The 24,096-nt window shown below is 41.7% G+C and overlaps 1 protein-coding gene across 6 annotated transcripts in view; it reads left to right on the forward strand.

Moving 5' to 3' along the window:
- The first annotated feature begins 547 nt into the window (after positions 1 to 547).
- Positions 548 to 24,096, forward strand: part of FAT1 (FAT atypical cadherin 1) — a 109,191-nt gene continuing 85,642 nt past the window's right edge. For 3 of the 6 annotated variants that reach the window (XM_083836393.1, XM_083836395.1, XM_083836397.1), the window contains exons 1-2: positions 548 to 598; positions 8,723 to 12,011. In XM_083836393.1, the coding sequence (XP_083692519.1) occupies positions 8,744 to 12,011 (3,268 nt within the window). In that variant the 5' untranslated portion in view covers positions 548 to 598; positions 8,723 to 8,743. Of the gene's footprint in view, positions 599 to 2,270; positions 2,470 to 8,722; positions 12,012 to 24,096 lie in introns of those variants that run through there. The other 3 variants (XM_083836392.1, XM_083836394.1, XM_083836396.1) reach the window with 1 other exon arrangement.

Here is a 24,096-nt window from a genome sequence, read left to right on the forward strand (position 1 = left end):
GGGGGAGAGAAGATAAGGAGAAGGGTAGAATAAAAGGGGGGGGAGAAAGGAGGGGGAAGAAAAGGGGGAGAGAAGAGGAAGAGAAGAGGAAGAGGAAGAGAAGAGGAAGAGGAGAGAAGAGGAGAGAAGAGGAGAGAAGAGGAGAGAAGAGGAGAGAAGAGGAGAGAAGAGGAGAGAAGAGGAGAGAAGAGGAGAGAAGAGGAGAGAAGAGGAGAGAAGAGGAGAGAAGAGGAGAGAAGAGGAGAGAAGAGGAGAGAAGAGGAGAGAAGACTCCAGCCCTGGCGTGGCTGGGGGAGAGCGGGCGATCGCCGTGCTCGGCCCACCGGCAGCCAGCCGTCCCTTCCAGCGGCAGTGCCCCGCCGAGGACCCGCTGTGCAGCAGGGGTCGCGCTGTCCGGCCGGCGCTGCGACGGCGGCAGGGTCGGTGGCCCCCGCGGCAGGGTCCTGCGGTGGCAGGGGGACGGCTGAGGGGGCCGCCCCGCCCCGCCTCACCTGCGGGCGGCCGCGGCCCAGGTGCGCGGCAGCGGCCCCGCGCGGAGCCGTGTCGGAGCGGCCGAGGGGAGCCCGGCGGGGTGCGCGCCGCCGCCGCCGCCGCAGCGGTGAGGGGAAGGAGGGGGTGGTGCCGCCGGCAGTGGGGTCCGGGGGGCGGACGGAGCGCGAGAGAAGGGGGAGAGGGAGGGAGGGAGGCGGGGGAAGGAGGGAGGGAACCAGCGATCCGTCGCAGCTTCCCCACTCACTCTCTCCGACGCTGCAACTCCGCAACTCTCCCGTTCTTTGCCCGGACATGTCTTGAGAAAGTTGGATCTCTCCTTTTCGCCTTCCTTTCCTCCTTTTTTTTTTTCCTTCTCCTTTTTATTTTTTCCCTTTTCGTTTTATTATTTTTTCCCTCCCTCCCCATCTCTTGTTCCCCTTCCCACCGCCGTTCCGGTAGCAGGCAGCCGATGGGGGGGAGCCGACATGCCGCGCTGTGGCGATGGGGACGGGCGCCGCGCTCGCTGAGCGCCGGGGCCGCGGCCGGCTGTCCGCTGTAGAGGTGCGCGGCCGCCGGGGCTGCTCTCGTTCCTTCGCCGAAGGCCAGGAAAAAATAAGAAAGAAAAAGAGAAAAAAAAGAAAAAAAACCGGAGGGGAGGGAAAAGGAAGCGCGCGGAGATGAACTGAGCTGGAGCGGACTTTGAGAGGGGAGCGCCGAGTCCAGCTGGCCTGGTGAGTTCTTTGTTTGAGGAGTTTATTCGCAGCGGGGCGCCTGCAGAGGTGCTTCACGTGGGGCTCGCTGCGCTGCTCAGCGGCGGCGCTCGGGGGGCTTGCGCCTCAGCCCCCGGCTGCTGCAGTTTAAAACCGTCGTGTGCGTATATCCCTCTATATATGCACCCACGTATATACGGGCATATATCTATATAGGCACGCCGACTTGACCTAGACGCACCCGAGGCGCCACCGCCGCCTTCCCGGACCGACCCGGGAGCCGGGCTGGGCTCCGCGGGGCTCCGCGCCGGGCCGTGGGCTGGCGGCCGGCGGCGTGCCCGGCCTCCGGTGCGCTGTGGCGCGGCGCCCCCTGGCCGGCCGCTGCGGAACTGCGGCGCCGCCGGGGGATGCGAGGGGGCTCCGGGGGGCTGACCCGGGAGGGCGCGAGGGCGGCTGAGGGGAGCGGAGCGGCGCTCCCCGAGGGAAGGGGCCGCTCCCCGAGGGAAGGGAGGGCACCGGGAAGGGGCCGCTCTCTGAAGGCGCCGCTCTCTTCTGATCTCCAGCCCCGGTGCGCGTAGGGCTCCGCTGAGGGAGGGTCCCCCTCCTCCGCACAGCTGGCTTTATTTATTTACGGGGCTAATAAAGCGCCCCACTCGCGCCCCCGCCGGCTCCTCCCGCCCGCAGCCGAGCCGGGAGGGATTCCCCGGCGAACGTTTGATCGCTACCGAGCGCGATCGCTTCTGAAGGAGCAGGGAGTGCTCCTTCCGGGCGTTCGTCTGCGAGCCCCGCGGGCGCCGGTTGCTGGTGGCCAAGGAGCGTCAGCGGCTGCTAAACGCCCATTGCGGGGGGCGCCCTGAGCGGGGACTGCGCGTCCCGGCGCCGTCCCTCAAGCTCCCCTTCCCTCTGCAGCCACCGCTGCCCGGGCGAACTTTCCCAGCCGCCTCCCCCCTCCCCCCCCCCCGGCCGCACTTCACTGCCCGGGGGAGCGGCCGCCGGCCCCGCTCCCGCCTACCCCGCGCCTGGCCCGGCCCCGGGCGGGGCGGAGGGGCCGGGGTGCGGGGGCCGCTCCCGCGGAACGTCGGCACAAACGAGATCCGGAGCGGCCGGCGCGGCGGAGGAATACGGAGCCGGCGGCTCGGCGTGGGGTGGGGGGGAACGGCCCGGCGCCGAGGGGCAGCGAGCGGCGGGACGGGCGGCCGGCGGTGGAGGAAGGCGAGCGGAGCGCGGTGCGGAACGGCCCGGTCCGGGGCCGCCATGCGGGGCTGGTCCCCGCCCCGCGGGCACTGAGGTGGGGTCAGCCGGGCGAGTCGGGAGAAGTTTTGGGGGTCTGCCGGCCGAGAGGAGAGGGGAGGGGGGGGAGGGAGGAAGGCGAGGCGGCAGGTTGCTCCGAAGTTATGTCGAGGAAAAAAAAAAAAAAAGGTGGTGATCATATTTTGCCCCTGGAGGCAAGGTGTCTGCCTTGGGATGTGTTTAATGGGCCATTGTGAACTTAATTCCCGGGTAAGGCAAGGGGAGAGGCTGGCAGCGAAGAAGTGTCTCGGGGTGATTTTCTCCCTTTGTTCCCGCTGGAGCGCGGCGCCTCCCGGTGCTCTCCTCGCCGGATTCCTCGGCGAGATGAAGGCGAGGAGGCGGCTCTCGGAGACCCCGGCAGCTCGCCTCGCTCCTCCTGGCTTCTCTGGCAGCTCAGACAAAACCAAGCTTTGTTGGAAAGGTGTGCTTAGTCTCCTGGGGTCAGCAAGTGGCAGTGGAGCTTCCCATTGCCAATGCTTATAAACTTTTTTTTTTTTTTGGGGGGGGGGGGGGAGCCGGAGGGATGCATTAAGAAATTTAAAAAATATCAACGCTGACTTCTAACAGCAGTTTTTCCTGCAGTTTGAGCTACTTACAAGTTGTTCCCAGGCGGCCGCATGGGAAATACTGCTCCTGCTGTCTTGCTGTGAAAGAAAGGAATAGTGTGTAATGGCTGTGCCTCCTGCTTGCTGCATACTGCCTTTTTACCTGTCTAAACATGTGGTTATATTATTCAGCTATTTAGTGTGTAAAATTCCCTGTTTTAACGCTGAATAAGACTTTATTTCAAAGTTTTTTGTTCTCTGTGAGATCCTGAAATCTTGCATTTAGGACACTGGAAGGTGAGCTTTAGTAGTTGCAGCAGTACGATAGGCTACTGCTTTTATAACTAGCATGAGAAAGAACCTTATATGGCCAAGTTATCACTGGTTTCAGTGAAAGCAAGGAAGCAAAAGAAAAAGCAAAGCTCTAAAACAGCAAAGATTTGTATCTGTTATTTATTTTAGTTTAAAGCTGAGTGCAACCTCAGTAAAATTATTCTTGGTCCTCGCAAAGTTGTCATCATGTTGAATTTCAACCCAACTTCTTAATTCCCAAAGATCTGCTTTTCTGTGTACAATGGATGAGTTCAGTATTAGACACACGGCAGTTACTGGTGTATGTAAATAGAAAAATTGTCGGTGTGAATCTTTGTTTTGCTCAGGCTTGGGAATCTTTGCGTGCTGTTTGAATACAGCAGCTGCGTTTCCTTTAACAGCAGAGATCTCAACTGCACAAATCAAAGTACCTCATGAGATTAAATCCTACCGTGGGGCATATAAACATAAACCTTGCTGGAGTTTAGTCACAAGTTGGAACTGTTAAGTTAACCTCTACGGTACTGTACATTTTTTGAATAACTTACTAGCTTTAGTAAAGTTACTTTAGTATGTGCTTTCATCAAGTGTTAATTTTCTGTCTACCAACACACAGACGCCCCCCACTGTTGTCCCTATCCCTTCCCCCTATCCCCAAAATCAACGAAAGCCTCTTCCAGTATTTATTTCAAAAGAAAATCAGACATTTATTAAGTTTTTGATTGGAGTCTTGAGGAAGTTGAAACGGTTAAACCTGACTTTTTTTCCTGACTGGTCTACATAAATGATTGCTTTTAAAAAAGCTGAAAGAGAAGGTGTAACTGTACAGTTAGTACAATCCACAAAGCCACATGATCTCCCTTAGACTTCTACAATAGGAACCCTGTCATGACAGTTTAGTTACTGCAGTAATAACTTTTCACAGTGCGTTTGTGTCAAATGGCATCACTTGCACGTGATGATCAAAACTGACCTTTAAAGTAAATCGGCGATGTTTTGATTGGTAGAGACATTTTAGCGTTAATAACGTAAAGTTGCTAATCAGGGAAGGTGGTGTGCATGTGCCAAAAAAACATAGAGAACAAAGCAAAGTGCTACCTCATTTGTTAGAAATTAGTAAAAGTTTTCAGAAGACGATCATTGTGCAAACAGCACTAAAGGACTTATTTTAGTCCCCAAAATGCTCCCTGGTGTTTCCGAAGTGCAGTGTTCACAGGCTGTGCTCAGAGTCTGGTTTGGCTAAGGCAAGCAATGTAACGAAGTGTTGCAGGAAGTCCTTCTGGGCTTAACTGGCAGATCTTGTGTGTAGAAAGGGTATAACAATGGCACTGAGGCTCGTAGTAACAGCCTGTCCGGCCCAGTTAAGGGGCTTTTTCTGCCCATGATTTTTATGTGATTGGCTGGGGAGTAACTCCCACAATGTAGGTTCACTATTGATACCTTTTGTGGAAGACAAAGCTTGTTTTGCCTGTTCGGTGTTGAGGTTGCTACATACTGTGTTTGATGATTAAAACTTGCAAGTTTCAAACTATACAGGTTGAAGTCTATGTACTGCAAGCATTCCTCAAAGAGAAACATGTATATAACTTGTATCTTATCCAAATCATCAATATTTGGAAGTTTTCAGTAAAAGGTCACCCAGCCCACCTGATTCTCTGATTCTGTTGCCTTTACTGTGAAGTTAGTTCATATTTCTAAGTTGTGTTAGTATTTTTTTTTCCCATATGTGAGTGACATTGAGTTAAATCATTTTGTTAATGCAATATCTAAATAGTAAAACTATCATTGGTATGAATACGCACATAAATAATAGTTATCCTTCCAAATAGGAAATCAGATTTTGTTAGAGATTACCTTTCCACAATAAATACGATGTACTTCTTGTAAACCTAGGGCTATGATGTTTTATTAAGCAAACAGTTGCTTTACGTTTTGGAAATGGATGCAGAAAATCCTAAAGTGGTGATACTCCAAAGATTTATTTAAAAAATAATAATAGTTCAAAGTGTAGCCCTTGGCTAAAAAGTTTGTGAAATTCAGTCATTCTGGCTCACTGTAATGAGCCATCTGAGTTTGTATCTAAGACGTTACCACTTTATCTTAACGTTTTCATACTTTCTCTTAGTAGATAACTTTTTACATTGTTTAATGCTTTAGATATTTATCAAGATCACATTATATGTTGATAATAGTCTTGGTTCAACAATTTTTAATTTCTGGTAGCTCTGCAAATTATGGCACAAGATGGGGAAAACGTCAGGTAACAGAAGTATCTAACTTCTTTTTATTTAGTGTGGTTAACTGTTCGGTTGAGGGATGCTCTTCAGTTGTATGGTGTGACTCAGCAGATGTTAGAGATCGCTGCTACAGAATGGACTCTTACTGGTAGTTGCATAACCACGTTTAATAGCCTGCCTGTTGCCAGTTCTGAGCAGTTATTACAGAAAATAAGCAACGAGTACTTAAGGTATTATGGCACAGAAAAATATTTATGTAATAGTAAAACCTACACATATGTTCAGCTTAGAATTTTAATGAGGAGCTTGGATATCTTAATGCAGTCTAATGCATCATAGTCTAATGTGCCTGAGATATGAGAAGCAAATGATAAAAGATGCAGACAGATAGTGTTTTACGTAATAAACACACCAGTACTGACAGCTTATTGCCAACTGCTAGTAAGTAAGGGCTGTGAGTTACAGGATGCTATAGCTTCAGGAGACAAATGGGGTTTTGGATTTTAACATAAATAAAAACAAACAAAAACATCCTAGTGCAGCTGAGGAAGGAAAAGAGGGAAACTATGCAGCCTAAGACCTGATCAATAAGGTAGCTTTTGGTAGTGAAGAGCTGCTAAAATTCCAACAAATGGAGTAAAAGAGCTAATAGCAGCCCCATAAATACAGAATCAGAGTTCATGCTCTTTGATACTGAATTTTAATAGATTATAGGCCTAAAATGTGTCCAGTTTTGACAAGAGTGCAAAATGACTGGTGGAAGTTTAAGGAATTGTGTTGAAGTGACTTGTGAGGAGCTACCTTGGCTCTGAGAAGAATACAAGACGTTCACAGAGAAATGTTCTGATAGGTAGGAAAGACTAGAGAGTAACTTCTGTTTCCCTGACTATACTTCTGTTCTGTTTCCCTGAGTGTATGGTTTTGGAAGTACCACAGTTTTTGGAAGGCTCTCATGGAGAGCCTTCTCATTTATTTGATAGAGCAGAGCTCCTTTCACCTGCCAGAGTTGAAGGTCCCAAGACTTCCACAGGGAGAGTTGTTTCTGTTGATTACTTCAAATGACGTAATCACTTTTGACATGTGTCTTAGTGTGGTATAATGACTTCTTAAATTGCTTGGAATTTTAGAGGTATTGATATAGGTTATTTATTGCAGTAATTTTTGTGATGAAAATATTCATTTATTTAGAAAATGAAGTCCTGGAGACCCAAGTGTCTGTTTATTCTAAGGATAAACCATAGCCTAGGAAAAACAGTAGAGAAGAGAGAAATGATATTGTTAATCCATTGAAATTGTGATTGTTGCAACCTCGCTCATTTGCCTTCCCAACCTTTCATTCTTCCAGCTTTAAGACCTTTTAAGTAGTGGTTCTAGCTAGTGACTTACTTTCTATTGTTTGCTATGGTTATAGCCTTAATCAAGTATGTTAATTGCTAGATTTGGAAGACAGACCATAGATTTTTGCTTTTTTTCTTCCCCGGATGGGTTTCTATTATTCCTCTCTAATATTTCCTTTAGCTTTGTGAATCTGAGTCCTAAGTCCTTTGTTTCTCAATATTGCTGATTTAATAATGGCTCTGACTGAATCATCTGCTTCTGAGGCTTTGGAGTGAACTGTTATCACAAGTGGGTTAATTTGCTCGAATATCTCCTAGTGGGCAGAGATGATCCATGGAATTTCAGCCAATAGGGTATTTCAGGTATCTAATCAAGCAGGTGGGAATTAAGGGAGAGACAAACAGCAGTAAGAGAAAATATGAGTGGTGGAAGACGACAACAGAATGAGATGCCCTTTGAGCTGAGGTGAGCAGAACCAGTGTGAGGATAGGCACAGAGGAGCGTCTGACAGGCAGAGGTAGAGGGGGAAAATAGGGATAAAATGGGGGAGAAAAGGTCAGGAAGAATGAAAGGAGGGTACAGTTGGGAATTAGTACGCAAGTTGTATGACAAAGACCAGCCAGGGAAGGAGAGAGTAAAGAAGAGGCAAGGGAAAAATGCTGAAGATAAATAGGGGAAGGTAAAAGAAAAGAATGTGTGCTACTTAATCAAGTTAAAGTTAAATGGCTTTCTACTTGCTGCAAAGAAATTCTGCCGCTCCCCCCCAATTTTTTTGAAAGCTTTGATTTATCATCCTGTGAGACATCTGGGAGTAACAACTCTTGCTGTAAACCCAGATGAAGAGGGTGGTTTTGAAGGATCTCATTCCTGAGGTTTCTGCCTTTCTTTATGCTGCAGTCTTGCCTGGATTTAGGCATTGGAAATTATATACTGACTTCTTCCTCAAAAGATAGAGCTGATGAGGCATGTCTCCATGTCTGTCTTGCTGTTTCAGGCTCTTTCCCTGTCATTTCTGGTGTGTGTTTAAAAGAAACACATCTCAATAGATCTTCCAGTTATTTTGGTAGATTCATGTTCCCATAGCTCTTGATCCTCATTTTTCAGATCTGTTCAGAGAGGGGAATAAAGGAATATGCTTCATTCTTTATTGATGGTCGTACAGCTTAGTGATGAGCTTGACTTAAAAAAATAAAATAAAATGCTATCAACTGTCCTAATCAGGGTACTCAGACAGGAGAGAATAAAACAGGTATGGAATAATTCCCTGTTTATAATTTTTGTAATTCTTGGAACAGGTGTTTATAGGATACATTGAATACTCGAGAAAATTCACGGTAATCTTAAGCCATATCTTGCGGTTTACTTCTGCATCATTGGATATTAGTCATTTTACAATCTAAGTGAAATGAGCGAGAATAATTTTCTATCAGAAAACTAGAACTAGAGGACTGGAGAGAAAGTTCAGTACTGCAAATTCATGCAGATCGAGTTTGCTCACTTGTAGTAGACAGCACTGGCATATTTCTCCTAACAGTGTTGCTTCATGAAGTGTTTCAGATGAAGTTAACTGAGTGCATTCTCCTTGTGTCACGATAGTAATTCTTAGAATTTGGTTTTAAGGATTGAGAATTCGGGGGGATTTTAATTTAGCTGCTTTTTTGTTACTGGAAATCATATTGAAACTTTCAGCAAAAATGGTTGTAACGTAGATGTATAACTAATAGTTTTCTTGCAAGTGTGTGTTCTAAACTAAGCATTGAGGTCATCTAAGTAGTATTTGAACAGTCATAAGTCTTAACGCTTCTTTCTCTTGTTTCAGGTTTTTTTTGTAATTACTGCCATGGGAAGATACTTGACTATGCTGTTGCTGCTGATGCTGCTGGTGCAGCATTTTGGAAACTGTGAAGGAAATCAAATCCCACATCATGCTCCACCAATGCAATTTACACAAGTACAGTATAATGCCACTGTGTATGAGAATTCTGCAGCCAAGACTTATGTTGGGCATCCAGTGAAAATGGGCATTTACATCACAAATCCATTATGGGACATAAGATACAAAATTATTTCTGGAGACAGTGAGAACTTGTTTAAAGCTGAAGAATATGTTCTTGGAAACTTCTGCTTTTTGAGAATACGGACCAAGGGAGGAAACACAGCTATCCTTAACAGAGAGGTAAAAGACCATTATATGCTGACTGTTAAAGCAGTTGAGAAAAATACAAATGCTGAAACACGCACGAAGGTCAGGGTACAGGTACTGGATACAAATGACTTGCGACCTTTGTTTTCTCCAACATCTTACAGTGTTTCCTTGCCTGAAAACACAGCAATAAGGACAAGCATCGCAAGAGTCAGTGCAACAGATGCAGATATAGGAACCAATGGAGAGTTCTATTATAGCTTTAAAGAAAGAACAGATGTGTTTGCTATTCATCCAACTAGTGGTGTGATAGTGCTAACTGGTAGACTCGACTACTTGGACACTAAGCGTTATGAAATGGAAATTCTTGCAGTGGATCGTGGACTGAAGCTGTATGGTAGCAGTGGCATCAGCAGTATGGCAAAACTAACTGTGCACGTAGAGCAAGCAAATGAATATGCACCTGTTATTACAGCTGTTACACTGACTCCCTCAGAATCAGACAAGGATCCAACTTATGCAGTTGTAACTGTAGAGGACAACGATCAAGGTCCAAATGGAGAAATAGCATCATTAAATATTGTTGCAGGTGATCCACTTCAGCAGTTCAGAACAGTGAGGTCTGTTCCAGGAGGTAAAGAATACAGAATCAAAGCCATTGGTCCCATTGACTGGGAGAGCCACCCCTTTGGATACAACCTTACCCTTCAAGCTAAAGATAAAGGAAATCCTCAGCAGTTTTCATCTGTAAAAGTTGTTCATGTGACATCACCACTGTTTAAGTCTGGTCCTGTCAGATTTGAAAAAGAGATATATAGAGCTGAAATAAGTGAATTTGCTCCTCCAAACACACCTGTGATAATGGTAAAAGCTCTGCCTAGTTACCCCCATTTAAAATATATATTTAAAAACACACCTGGCAAAGTAAAATTCAATTTAAACACTCACACTGGTCTCATTACCACTTCAGAACCCATAAAAGCACAATACTCATCCCATTTTGAACTTGAAGTTGTGACAAGTGACAGAAGAGCTTCTGCAAAAGTATTAATTAAGGTACTAGGCATGAACAGCAATCCTCCTGAATTTACTCAGACATCCTATAAAGCTTCTTTTGATGAGAATATGCCAATAGGTACTAGTGTCATGAGAGTAAGCGCAAAAGATCCTGATGAAGGGGAAAATGGTTACGTGACGTACAGCATCGCAAACCTAAATCCTTTGCCATTTGTGATTAACCATTTCAGTGGGGTTATTAGTACCTCAGAAGAATTAGATTATGAATTGATGCCAAGGCTTTACAATTTAAGGATTCGAGCTTCTGATTGGGGTATACCATATCGTCGAGAAGTTGAAGTTCCTGTTACTATTATTTTAAATAACCTGAATGACAATATACCTCTGTTTGAGAAAATAAATTGTGAGGGAACAATCCCCAGGGATCTTGGTGTTGGAGAACAAATAACAACCGTATCTGCCATTGATGCTGATGAGCTTCAGTTGGTGAGATACCAAATTGAATCTGGAAATGAACTGGATTTATTTAGCCTAAATCCAAATTCTGGAGTACTTTCCCTCAAGCAGTCACTAACAGATGGCCTAGGTGCTAAAATTTCTTTTCACAGTTTGAAAATTACAGCTACAGATGGAGAAAACTTTGCAAAACCATTGTATATCAACATAACTGTAGCTACTAGTCGCAAACCGGTCAACTTGCAGTGTGAAGAAACTGGCGTTGCCAAAATGCTCGCAGAGAAGCTCTTGCAAGCAAATAAATTGCACAGCCGTGGAGAAGTTGAGGATGTTTTCTTTGACACTCACTCAGTGAATCTGCATGCACCTCAATTTAGAAGTACGCTCCCCAGTAGCATTGAGGTAAGAGAAGACCAACCTGTGGGCTCCAGCATAATACTTATGAATGCTACTGATCTTGATACTGGCTTCAATGGAAAGTTAGTGTATGTTATCTCTGGAGGTAACGAAGATAGTAGTTTCATTGTTGACATGGAAAGTGGAATGCTGAAAATCTTGTCTCCCCTTGACCGGGAAGTAAAAGATAAATATACACTGAACATTACTGTCTACGATCTTGGAATACCACAGAAGTCTGCCTGGCACCTTCTAGATGTAAGAATTTTGGATGCTAATGACAACCCACCAGAGTTCCTACAAGACAGCTATTTTGTAGAAGTGAGTGAAAACAAAGAGCTGAACAGTGAAATTATTCAAATTGAAGCTACTGATAAAGATTTGGGGGCTAATAGAGAAGTAAAATACTCTCTTCTTACAGATACAGACAAGTTTACTATTAATGCTGTGACAGGAGTTGTGAAAGTTGTGGGGGTTCTTGATCGTGAAGAACAGCATGTCTATTTCTTGAAAATAGAGGCAAGGGACCAACCTACTGAAGAACCTCAATTATTTTCAACAGTTATTTTGAAAGTGTCTATAGAAGATGTTAACGATAATCCTCCTAAATTTATTCCTTCAAATTATCATGTGAAAATTCGAGAAGATCTTCCTGAGGGAACAATTATTACGTGGCTAGAAGCCTATGATCCTGATTTAGGCCAGTCAGGTCAAGTACGATACAGTCTTTTGGACAGTGGAGATGGCACCTTTGATGTTGATAAACTAAGCGGAGCAATACGTATTGTACAAAGACTGGATTATGAGAAGAAACAACTTTATAACCTGACTGTGCGGGCCAAGGACAAAGGAAAACCCATTTCATTGTCCTCTACATGTTATGTTGAAGTGGAGGTAGTTGATGTGAATGAAAACTTGCACCCGCCACGGTTCTCTATATTTGCAGATAAAGGCTTTATAAAAGAAGATGCTCCTGTTGGCTCCTCAGTAATGACAGTATCTGCTTATGACGAAGACACAGGACGAGATGGGGAGATTCGATATTCTATCAGAGATGGGTCTGGTATAGGAGTCTTTCGCATAGATGAAGAAAAAGGTAAGGCATCTTTCTGTTATCTTTATGTGCTAAGTAAAATGATATGCTGGCAAAGAGATAAGAAAAGCTGCATTGTCACTGTTGAGAGAGGTGTCTTTGTTAGGACCAAAAAATAAAAAGTCAGCAATAACGAGTACAGTTCCATCTGCCTCTAGTGAAATTGTAAGTATGTGTTTGATAAGTACTTTTCCTCTGTCCTCATTTTCACCCAGCATACCTAAATCCATTCTTAGATCTTAAAATATCTACCATGTGGCAAAAAGAAGAATGCTGTTGATATAAAATGAAAGTCTGCTTCATGTAAACAGTTGTCTTGTGGACTGTGGGGGGTTAGAAATTGAGGGGTTAGACTGATTTCTGTCCAAGGACTGAATTCTGACATTTTTATGCTTTGCATTCCTAAACTACAGCTCTGGTGCTTCATTTACTAGATGTATTTATCATTGTGATACTGCCATACTTGCTGTTTTTGTAGCTACCTTTTATGGTTATAGGTGCTCATGTTTATGGTAGTAATCAGTACTTTCTTCATGGAAAGGCTCGTGTCAAGAAAGCATTGATGCAGCCTTTAAAAAGCTTGTATAAATCAAGCAGACTGAACCGTTGACTTACCTCATTAGTGATGCATAAATTGAGGAGCAACTTCGAGTTATTCCAATGTCATGTATTCAGAAAAAAAGCAGAACGATGGTTTCTGAATACATGTAATGCTGACTTCTAGTAGCGCATCTCTGTAACTACCTGTTCTTTTACATATCTCATAAAGATAAAGAGCATTGATATTATGCTACTATTTGGTGGGGGTATGAAGAGGGGTTGCTTTTTTTTAATCTTAGGGAGCAAATTCCATCTTAAACACTAGAGTGGGGAAGAATTTGTTAGCATTTGGTGGATGTGTTTGTCTTCAAACTGATCTAAACCAAGAAGCTGGTGAAAGAATGTAGAGCATTAAAAAGCTTGACAATGTAGCTTAAAATGTCTTTTTTTTTTAACTAAGAAATCACCAGAATTGTTACAGAAGGCACTCTTTGTGCTTAACTATCTGAATATTTGTCATTCTTTACAAAATGAACTGGCCTTGATATAAGGAGCAGACTGATAATTATCCAAGAAAGCATATTAAAGAATTTGTGGAAAGATGAGATGTGGGAAGCTGACTTATTCAGCTTGGTAAAGGGCTCTTCTGACTTCACCTTTTAAGCTTCCTGCTGTCTGAGAGAATCGTATTGCACTTCCAGTTCAAAATTTGATTAACTGGATTTTGGAAGTCTACTATTTTCAGTGGTTAAAAAATTGTTTTATCCCCTGCTTCTAGGAATTGAGGACAACAGTCACATTTGCAGAAAAAAAAATAATAGATGACTGATGGTGTTAGAAGCATCAATTAGTCCTAGGCATGGAATTGTTGCTGGTTTTCAAGCTTTTGTTTCCGTGTTAGTAGTTTTTCTTTTTATTCTATGCTTCAAAAGGTATGAAATTGTATTAGTGTTTGGTATTTTTATCCTTCTGAAATTCTGAAATTTTCTGGCATTTTTCAAAAGAGAACTTAATATAACTTTGCCACTTATTTTTGAGCATTTTTTTTTTAAGACTTACCATTGACTTAGGCCAGCTGGTTTTCATAGGTTGTCTGACTGTCTGCAGTTCTGTCCAAACTCTTAGAAGTGAATATCTGAATGGAGGCCCCAATGTGCCCATACTGCTAAATTCAGGAGTTGCTTTGATTACTTTGTTGTCTAATTGCTTCAATCTGTGATGCTTTTCAAGATGACGCAGAAAAAGTGCATTAGGAATGAATTGGTAGGTGGTCATATTATAGCTTTCAAATAAATATTTCTTAGCTCATAAAGATGACAACAGTAGGGAAAGGTAGAGAGCAAGTTGATAGCCTATAAAATTGCAATACTTTCTGTAGCACCTTCCCCATCACACTTTCTATGTACTACAATGTAAGAAATGGTTGCACACAGTTAACATGCAGCCAACCGAAAAGGAAGTATTTTTCACATGCGGTGTAATAAAGTCAAGAAGCTCATTTCCCCAGGAAGTTATAGAGACCAAAAGTATGACTAAAGTAAATAAACGATACTAATGAGTTTATTTTGAGGTTCAGCCTTATGCTATCTCTGGCTTATAAGTCATTAATTGGAAGCCAAGTGGGTGAGGAAGGAGACCATAATTCGCTACTTGACCTGTTCTTTTATCCTTGTACTAAGTATCAGTGGGTTGTTACTTCTAGGGAGGGCACTGAGCCAAAGGTCGTGTTACAGAAGTTCTTAGGTGGTCATAAGGATGTCTGAAAAGTAGTGTTTCCCGTTTTCACTGCCACTTCAGAGATGAGGAAGATGGAAAATCCTTTCTGTTTTCGCTGTACACATCATCTTAGGGTGCTTTATGAGTCACTCGTACAGACTGCCTGCTGAGATAATTAAAGTGAAACTGTTGGTTATCACTGTAGTCGATGAGGGGTTTAGCAAACTCCATCTCCAGAGACCACTTAAAGTGGGAGGTCATACAGGGAGAGCGTGTCAGGGAGGGTTGCTGACATTCACTCATGCTGCTAGAAATGAAAGCAAGTGTAGGATTTGATAGATTGAGTCAGACAATTCAGTTTTACAACAAATGAGTGAATCTAACAAATGACAGAAGAAATGCCTGGAGGAGAACCTAAAGCAGAAGTTATATGGTACTAAGGCAACATTGAGACCTTTTTCTTTCTCCTCCCAGATACCATACCAGCAGGCAGTAGGGGAAAATGTCTTCTATTGTTGTTTTTTTTTGTTGTTGTAGTTACATATAAGGATGAGCGTTTTCATTAAGTATTTGCACTTCTCAAAGGTGAAATAAAAGATGGAAGCTCTAGTATGTGAAAAAAGGTGTTGGAAAGAACTGCTAGTATTTCTTCCAGTTGTACAGGTTAGGTGAATGAGGCCATTCAGTGTCACCCACCGGGGTGTATGTGACACTATTATAGGATCAGCAGCATCTGGTGAACTAGTTTCCACATAGATTTTCAGTTGTTAAATGAGAGGAACCATTACTAGTTCTCTTCAGTATCTGCTTGTCCTTCTCCAAGGAATTTGTGCTAAGCAGGCTGTTCTCTTCCTAAAGATACCAGGGCTTCTGGCTTATTACTGAGAGCTAGTTTTTATCTCGTTTCAGAGTTTTCTTTTGGTTTTGGTTTTCTTTCTAGCGCTCAAAATCTAGACAGCTGAGGGAGTCAGCAGACTTTGGGAGTATAGACGTCCTAGGACACTGCAGTGTTTGTGGAAAACAGGAGCCCATCTTGAAAGCTGTTCAGAAATGAAGGAAGTTTCAAACTGAATTCCTTTGCGTCCAGTTCTGTCTAACCTTATGTGTACTGGAGTGGCTGGACTCTGAGCACTTGTGCTCCCAGTAAAGTTTCCCTACTGATGATTTATTTGAACTATTTTAATAAACCATGGATAATTTTACAAACATCTTTATCAGAAATTTCCCATGTAGGTCAACTGGCAAGGCTACCACCAGCAGGTGTTTTCTCAGTTTCTGCAGTTGTGGATATTTCCCAGAGCATAGCTTAGTTCCAGAATGGTGTCAAGGGTGATGTGGCAGTCTGAAGTTTGTGCCTGATAACCTTTGTACTGGTCTTGAATCCCGTAATTTAGTTACCTGTTACCAGGAATCTTATGGTTCCTTCAGTAACCTGTGTTTAAGTTGCTGTGTGTGAGGCTTACAGAACAATAATTCAATTCTAACAATAACAAAAATTTCAGATGATCAAACTAATTTGTTGACTGGAAAAGACACAAGTAATACTGTGCTTAATTAGAACAAGGGTCTGTTTAAACTTATACACCATCTCTAGCAGTTTAAGAAAGAACTAGAACAGAGCAGACACATGGTACTTCTTTCTAATAGTTTCCCAAACTGGTTATTTTCTGTTATGGAGTTCTTGAATTAGGTGGGGCTTGCAAATATTCAGTGGCCGTTAGTGGATTCTTTCTTGTGTAGTGCTCCCTTGGAGTCATGTAATTTTTGGGTGTAACCTCACTACCTTAATAAGGAAAGATTATTTGTTTTGGTAAAGAATGTTAAGGGAGCAAGTAAAAAAATATTAAGGGGGGGAATGTGGAGGAAAACTCATTTTACTACACTATCTCTGTGCACAAAATACCATCAATAAAGCTTAATGGCTATGAGACACTTTTTAATATTACCAGAACTATTTCCAGCAGGGAAGACAGTAATTCATTAAGGAGAATGAATAGGATTTTAACTACATAGAGCGAAGTACTGAATTATGTTCTTAAAAGGTACAGAGTATTGCTAACACGTAATAAGCATGTTAACGTTTCTTTGTAGTGCTCTCAAAATTGCATTAATTAAAAGGCAGGGTAGGGTTTACATTTGCACCTAAGGGACAAGTTCAAATTCTGTATCTTCAGCACTCATTGGCTTTTGAGCTTTTTTTAATCATCCTACCGCTCGCTGGTTTTGAGTTTTAACAATGAATACAGGCATTAGCAAATATTAGATACGGTGATCATCAGTGGAGCAGAACGCGTAAGTACCTTTTGGATATCTACTAAACCAGTGGTGTTTTCTGGAACAGAAGCCAAATGGGCTGTGTCTGACCTAACAACTGTGGTACCTTCCAAACAGGGTGGCTGCACCCAGACTGTTGGGCATGGTCGCTGCTGCTCGTCAGTTCCTAGCTCTGTCCTGGCACTGTCTGGGAGAGCGGTGCCTGGCACAGGCCAAAAGCAGTTTAGCAATACAGAGAAGCAACTTCCAATGCCTGGGAACGTTTTCTAGGTTTGTTTTACTAATACAGTCGTAAACCATGTGAAGGTGGAAGAGGTGTTTTTAATAAAAACTGAGAATGGTATGACTTTGGTTTTAAGTTAATTGTAGTTCGGCAACCTCATACTTGGAGTTCAGCAGCCTTACAAATATGGGACTTTCTTCTCACTTTCAGTGAATGCCTCATGTTGAAGTTTTCCCTTCTGTTTACCTCTGTTTGTTACCTTGTTTGTATAAGTCATAAACACCAGTATATGTAACAACTTAATTTCGTGCAGGTTAAATTTAAAACAAACACAAACCCCAGGGGTTCCTAACAATTTCCAAATTTCTACTATGCGTGTTCCAGCCGTGCTGCTGTCAAAGCTATGTGGTGACTTTATGCTCTGTTTATTCGGAATTGTTGCATTCTGTAATTCTGTGATCTATCTGATTGTTAATAGTTTTCAGTGACCTATGACCTGAGAAAGTGTTGAACAAATCTTGTTTTATAAGAAACAGTTAAACATGAGATTAAAAACTGCAATGAGGTTGATGTTGATAGCCAGGAAAGAATATTCCTGGTGGGTTTGATATGGCAGGCTATGAGGATGTGCTTTAAAATTTCCTGATTGCTTACATTTGTCAGTGACATTTCCAGCTTAGCTTCTGTTCACGGATACAGTCTCATCAGCACATAGGTTTTGACATTAAAACTTCTTATGTGAATATTTTGACTAGGTAAAAATGAGAAGTAAATGGGAAAAAGACCTTCTTGGAGTGGATTCTCAGTGTTTTCGACTTGCAAAGTTCAATGCTTCTTTCCACTCTTTTTGAAGAGAGAGCTGGATTAGGAGGTGCTCTACTCCTGAAGAATACTAAATGGTTGCAGCTTTTTGCACAGGAAATTCTTGTCCTAGCTAGTTCAGGTACTGAAGTCAATAAAGCTCAGAGCACAGACTAATCTCCCAAGTATCTAATTAGCTTCGCAGAAGTTTTTTCAACCTCCCACTGAGTTCTGTACTGCCACATTACTTTGCTAGTGGTACTTATGGTAAATGATCTGCCCATGTAGCTATTGCAGCTAACTTCCTGCAGTGACTGAGGTCTAAATGTACCAGACTCAGAATTTCTAAGATTATTGTGAAGCATTTTGTTCAAAACAAAGTCTTGTGGAACAATGACTTGGTTCTATAAACTCTAATTTAAAATTAGGCTCTTAGGACTATGGATGTTGATTTGGAAGGTTAATCTTTCCCGTAAGGGGCTGTGTGTCAGCACTTCAGTTAACATCTGAGAGCTGAAACCTGACTGTAGTATGTACACTGGAGATTTGAGTGAAATTCAAATTCCACTCAGATGAGAGGACGAGGAGTTTCTTTTAATCACAGGATTTATGGAGGTTTTTCCTTGGATTCTGGGATTGATCGGTCAGCTGCCACACCGGCATCTGGAACAGAATTTCAGGTCAAAACCTGGAACTCAAGTGCAACTTATTAAACTCATTCTTTGGAAAATTATATAAGAACTGGCATCTTTTATTTGTTTGAAGAGGGTATGATTAAAGCTCTTAAAGGAATTCAAAGGACATTTTCTGAGTTTGTGATAGATGTCTTTTATGCCTTCTCTTTTTTTTTTTTTAGTAGTAGTAGAAGTGTCAGAGTTGTTATTAAAAACAAACATAGGCAACTGTCCGTGCTCTGGAAACAGGAAGCAGTTTAGGTCAGAAAGACATTCTCTTTGTAAACTCTACTTTTATGGAAAGCTTATAAAATAATATATATATATATATAGAGAGAGAGAGAGAGAGGGAGAGAGAGAATATTTTAAAAAGGTGAAGAGGGGCAAGCAAAGACAAATTTTGTAGCTGCCTGCTCTTGAAAGACGTTTTCATGCTGATGTATTCAGTGTTTTTTCCAGTGGCATGTTTATTTTATGCTGTAGCTGGGCATTCCCTAGCTTTGATATTGAATTGGGAAAGAGCAGCAGCATAAGATCAAGTTGAATTAATATAACTGAGAGACAAGGTTTGCCCATTTCAACTCCTCCATTGGTAGTCTTGTGAGTCCTTTCCAAACTTCTCCAGAGCCCAGCAGAAGAAAAGGGTGGTTGTGGCAATAAATATTGAAGGCAGTTAGCAAATTATGGCCACCCAAAGTCAATAATTTGTCTTTTAAAGCATTTATCCCATATTTTGATGACTTATTTTCCATACCAGAATCTTCAATGATAGTCAGACATGTAGACATGTAGTAGAGCAGAGCTGAAAGCCTAGTTTAGTCTGCGTGACAAGAGAGACTATTGTCTGTTGTGTGCAGGCCATTTAATTTGTGGAGGCATAATGTGGAGGTGGTTGATTACAGCTATCTTAGTGTAGGCTATTTTTAGAATGGGATATCTTCTGCTTTCCAGGTAATGATATGTGTTGGGTTTGAGTGTGCTCAGCATCATCTCTGTATAATCTTCACTCTTATTTTCAAGGAAGATCTGCATGCCTTCACTCTTCGTACAGAATTTTTCTTCAGTGGCATTGAGCCAAACTGGGGCCATTCTGCAAGGCAAAAGTAGTTATGTTTAAAAAGAAAAAAACAAAAACACCCCATATATTTGTATACTTTGTGCCTAGATTGAGTAATAATTTGAGTTCAAAAACATTTGTTTAAAATTTCATGCAACTAAAATATATTTTCCACCAATTTGTTATGGTTTTAAAAATGAAGTGTTTGGCACAGATTTAATTTTACTAGACAGAACAAATAGCTGTAACAGAAGCTCACTAAGAATAACTTTTATCTTCAAATCCCTTTTAGTATTACGAGAAATTTCAAAACTTTTTCTGAAGATGTATATAACCACTTCAGCACAACTTGTGTTTGTTCAAAGAAGTAAAGGTTAGAGCCAGAGACCTGTTGTCAGCTAGACTGAGGACAAGTCCTAAATTCACTGCTATCCAAAAAGCAATCCAGAAAGCTTTTCTTTAGGAGATAACTAACTTTGGGTGAGTGTTGTGTTGCATTATTGCTGGTACCTATAGCCTAGCCAGGTGCTCACGTTTAGTTGTGCATGTAAATACCCAAGTTCAGAAGGGATTACCTGGTTAATTTTATAGTCTGGTCGCAACTCCGGCCTGCAGTTATTTAAAGCCTAATTATGTTCATTTGAGCTAAGATCTGGCAGTGAAGGTGCAGCTGGGTAAATTTTGGGATGATTCTGTTATGTTTGGGTTACTGTTCAGATGGGTAAACGGTGCTAGAGAAGAGCATGGCATTTGGAGCTAATACTGAGTTTGTCTGGCAGTCATTAAGGAGCCCTGGATTATGCCCAGGTTTGCACTAGGGTCACCGAGGTCCTATCTGTCCTGGAGCTAGCTGATTACCTTGCTTTTCTAGGCTCGAATGAAGTTGTATGATTTGCATTTGTGATGGTGCTAAATCACAGAGTGCTATTAGGTTGTTAATGTGGCTTTGACAAGGTGGCTTTTGGAAGAAGCTAAATTAGTTTTAGACAAACATATTCATCTTGTGTTTTGCTGTTGGCAGGGGGATCTTCCAAACTACTTTGAGAGTTGTTTTAGGTATCCTGCTGAGCAAAACATCACCTCAGCTGCCAAATAGAGAATCTATACAAAAGCTTGGGTTCCCATCCTCTTCTGCTTCTGCTGAAAGTGAGGGACTGCTTTGTTGTGCAAGGTGTTGATTGGGCTACAACTCTGCCTGATGAAAACAGAGCTGCCTAGGGGCTGCCTCTCTGTAGGAGATGAGCTGAGGCTGAGCCACATGTGGTTGCAAAGATTACCTTATAAGCAGCAATCAATTCAGGCAGCGGAGTACATATTAAGGGTCTATTAACTTGTTTAGGCCTCTCTTTGACTTGAAAAGCACTTGTGAGCAGAGGAATAATAAAAGCAAAGGGTTGCCAAAAGCTATGGAAGGTGCATCTTGCCATATCGCTGTTGGTACATCTGTTGAGTTGGGGATTTATTTCCTACTAAGCATCTGCTTAGCTTTTGAAGTACATATTAAGGTCAAAAGAGAGGAGCTTGAAAATGATTACGTAATGTTTATTCTTTTCTTTGAAGATTTTAAACTTTAATCGTACAGCATTTGGACATATTTAACAAAGGACAAACCTACATGAGTACTTGGCAAACTTCCACAGTTCATAACAAGCGGTATTGCAGCTTTAGATCTTGGACCTAAAAATACTTTTGGCCTTGCTGAAACTATAGTTTGCAGGTCCATTTTACAATCTCTATGTAATTTGTGTTTCATCTGTGATTTAATTGCTCTAGTCATCTGAAAGTGACCAAGAATAAAGTTCCAGCTCAGCAGTCTCTGTGGGGCCCAACAAAAATAAAAAAAATCTCTAGCATTCCAGTGTCATCAAAGAGGAATTTGGGGAAAACCAAAAGTGGCCAAAGAATCTAGCCACAGGACTGTAACAGATAATTTCCTTAGTCAGAAAGGAGGTTTCCCTGCTTTGTTTTATCCATGCTTCTACTAGCTGCTTCTTTTTAATTTTAATTTTTGTGAACAAGGATAAATGATACATTTGCAGGTTTTGTAAAGAGTTGCCTAATTTTGGTAGACATTAGGGCTAAAGAGCAAACTGCTGAGCTAGTGGGTATAAATTGTCTTGAGCTACCAGTAGAGACGATCATTTGAGTTCTTTCTGCTTAGAGCTGTGTCTGTGCAGACTTGTAGTTGTGGCATCACTGACGCCAGAAAAGAATCTCGCCTGCCTGACAGGCGACGTTACACACAGAACATTTTGTAGTTGCGTTGTTTTAAGGCCCAGTGTACTTTTTAGAGTAATCTTCACGGGCACGGATTGGCTCCAAAGTCTGCATGTTTCCTAAATCAAGCTTTAGGTTATTTATACAAAAGACTATTTTTATTTTGCTGATGTAAAAAGCCTGAATCCACCTCTACATGGTAAACTAAGAACAAACAATAACAAAAAAAATATTCCTGGAATTAAATATTTGTACAGAAATTCTTATACAAAATTAATATGTTGTACAGGATTTAAGGATTAGGAGATTATGATATTAAAAATTCTCAGAAGGCTATTCTGTTACCTATACGTTTTACACTGACTGTCATGTTAATGTGTATGAGCACTACAGAACTGCTACAGTTGTATGGGTAAAGAAATGAAGAATTTGGTAACCTAATGTGCTAAAACTGAACAGAATTTTCATGTGTCGCCTGTAGTCCCAGTTGTATTTATGCACAGAGAGAGTTCTTGGTAGTTCAGCTTGAAAGAGTTGCCCTATAAAGAAGCTATGATGGAATGCATGAATGGAGTTATGTATGGGATCATATATTTTTATACCTTGTCCCCTCCATTTCTCTAAAGTTGTGAGAGTGAGGTGCATAGCTTTTTCAGTGAGAATATATCTCCATTCTACAGATTTATACCCCTGCCCCCCCCCCCCCCCGATCCTTTGCCTGTAGATTTGCCATGACAGGGTATATCCTGTCTCTATGAAAATTAGAGATTGCTGTCTAATGATAAGGGTTTAATCTGCAACGAATCAGACATGTGGAAACTTCTGTCTATGGAATTTTCTGTTTGATCTGAGAGGAATGCCCTTGCTGTGCCCTTCCTGTAATGAAAGCAAGGTAGAGTGAATCAAAGTGATTCTAGATAAGGTTGGAATGTGTTCATTGGTTATGCCTCTATTATATTTGGTGCTACAATTTTGGTTATATGTATTATTTTACTTCCCAAGAACATCATAGTTCGTCTTTTTAAATACACCTTTTTTCTGTTTTAGTTAAAGTGCTGTTTTTATTGGTTAAATTCCTGTGCTAATTACTCAGCTTTGAACCTGGAAAGTGTCAAAAAGACAGATATTCTTGTCAAATATTGAGCATGCTGTGATAATACAACAATTTGTTTTTACTTTAAATAATTTTACACTATTCACTACATCTTCTGTCTTAAAGATTTCTTGTTGTGTAACATTGTGAAGAACAGCTAACAGTTTCTCTCCCTGTGCTTTTTTCTTTTTTTACACAAACAGTTAATGATTAACAAATGTCCAGCTGCCCATGCAAGGAACGTTAATTACTTCGGGTGGGGGAAAAAAAGATGACTATGCCTTTGCATAAGGATGTTTGGTATCATAGTTCACTTTGAAGGTACTTTGAATATTACAGAACCAATTCCAGCAAATTAATCAGAAATGGAGGAAAATTACGTATGTCTCTCTCTTCAATGGCTGTTTGGATATGTACTTCCATACCTGTGCTACTAGCTAGGACAGGAATATTTCTGGGTTGCCTGGCTTTGTGCAGAACATTTTAAAGTAAAAAATGTGTAAGAAGAAATGACAACTTGCTAAGAAGTCCTCAGGATTGTTTTGTGTATGCATTTAGGCAAAACATGGCTCTGGGAGGAGAGGAGGGGAAATAATAAAGACCTAACCAGTTCTTAGTCCCTGTTACTTCATACCACTTCTGACTAGTTTTCCAAAGTGGGACTTGTGTGTCAAGTAAGGACGGAAGCCCAGAGATCAAGAACTGTGCTTGCTAAAAAATATCTTGGAACCTGCACTTTTCAATTTAGTTTTTTGCGTACATTAAATATTCATGCTGAATGGTGACATTTTGGACTGACTTAAATCTTCCAAATGATGGTAGCAAAAAGAAGTAATTAGAAGATCTGACATGGAAGAATGCCTTTGTTAAAATTAGTGTTAAAAATAAATACAGGTGCTACAGTATTAGGGAAAAAAAGATGAGTTGTCAAGTTGACAAGTCAATTTTGAGGTACACTGTTTCTTAATAAGTTAAGGGAATGATGATTACAGTGAGAACAAGATTACTGCAGATTATGTGGATTAAATTTGGAGTGAATATTGACCTAGCATGTGATGATAGGAGCAAATGGAGTTAGAAATGTATGCCGTGTAATGTCTGTAATTCCAGAGGTGATTAAAAATCCTTTGGAAATTGAGTAGCTCAGTCTAGTCAAACACAAGAATGGCCAGCATTTTTTGAGAACAGTTCTGCACAAATACGAAGACTTGAGGAAGTCACCTGATGCAATTCCATCTCTAGTTTCTGCATATTCTTTGAATTACTTAAAACAAGGAAAAACCTTCAGTGGTCCAGGAGCAAAATACATTTTGTGCCTAAATAGTCTGCCAGTTACCTACAGTATCATAGTGCTCTTTCACTTACATTGTGTTCTAGTATAGAAGGAGTTGATCAAGGCTTTATCATGATTTTATGACAGTTTAACTTGTTGTTTGACCAAGAGTTTTTCATTCACATAACTCATTCTCTTTGGTGTTTTTACTAAAGGTGCA

The sequence above is a fragment of the Anser anser genome, assembly GCF_964211835.1.
Source record: "Anser anser genome assembly, chromosome: 4".
NCBI lineage: Eukaryota > Metazoa > Chordata > Aves > Anseriformes > Anatidae > Anser > Anser anser.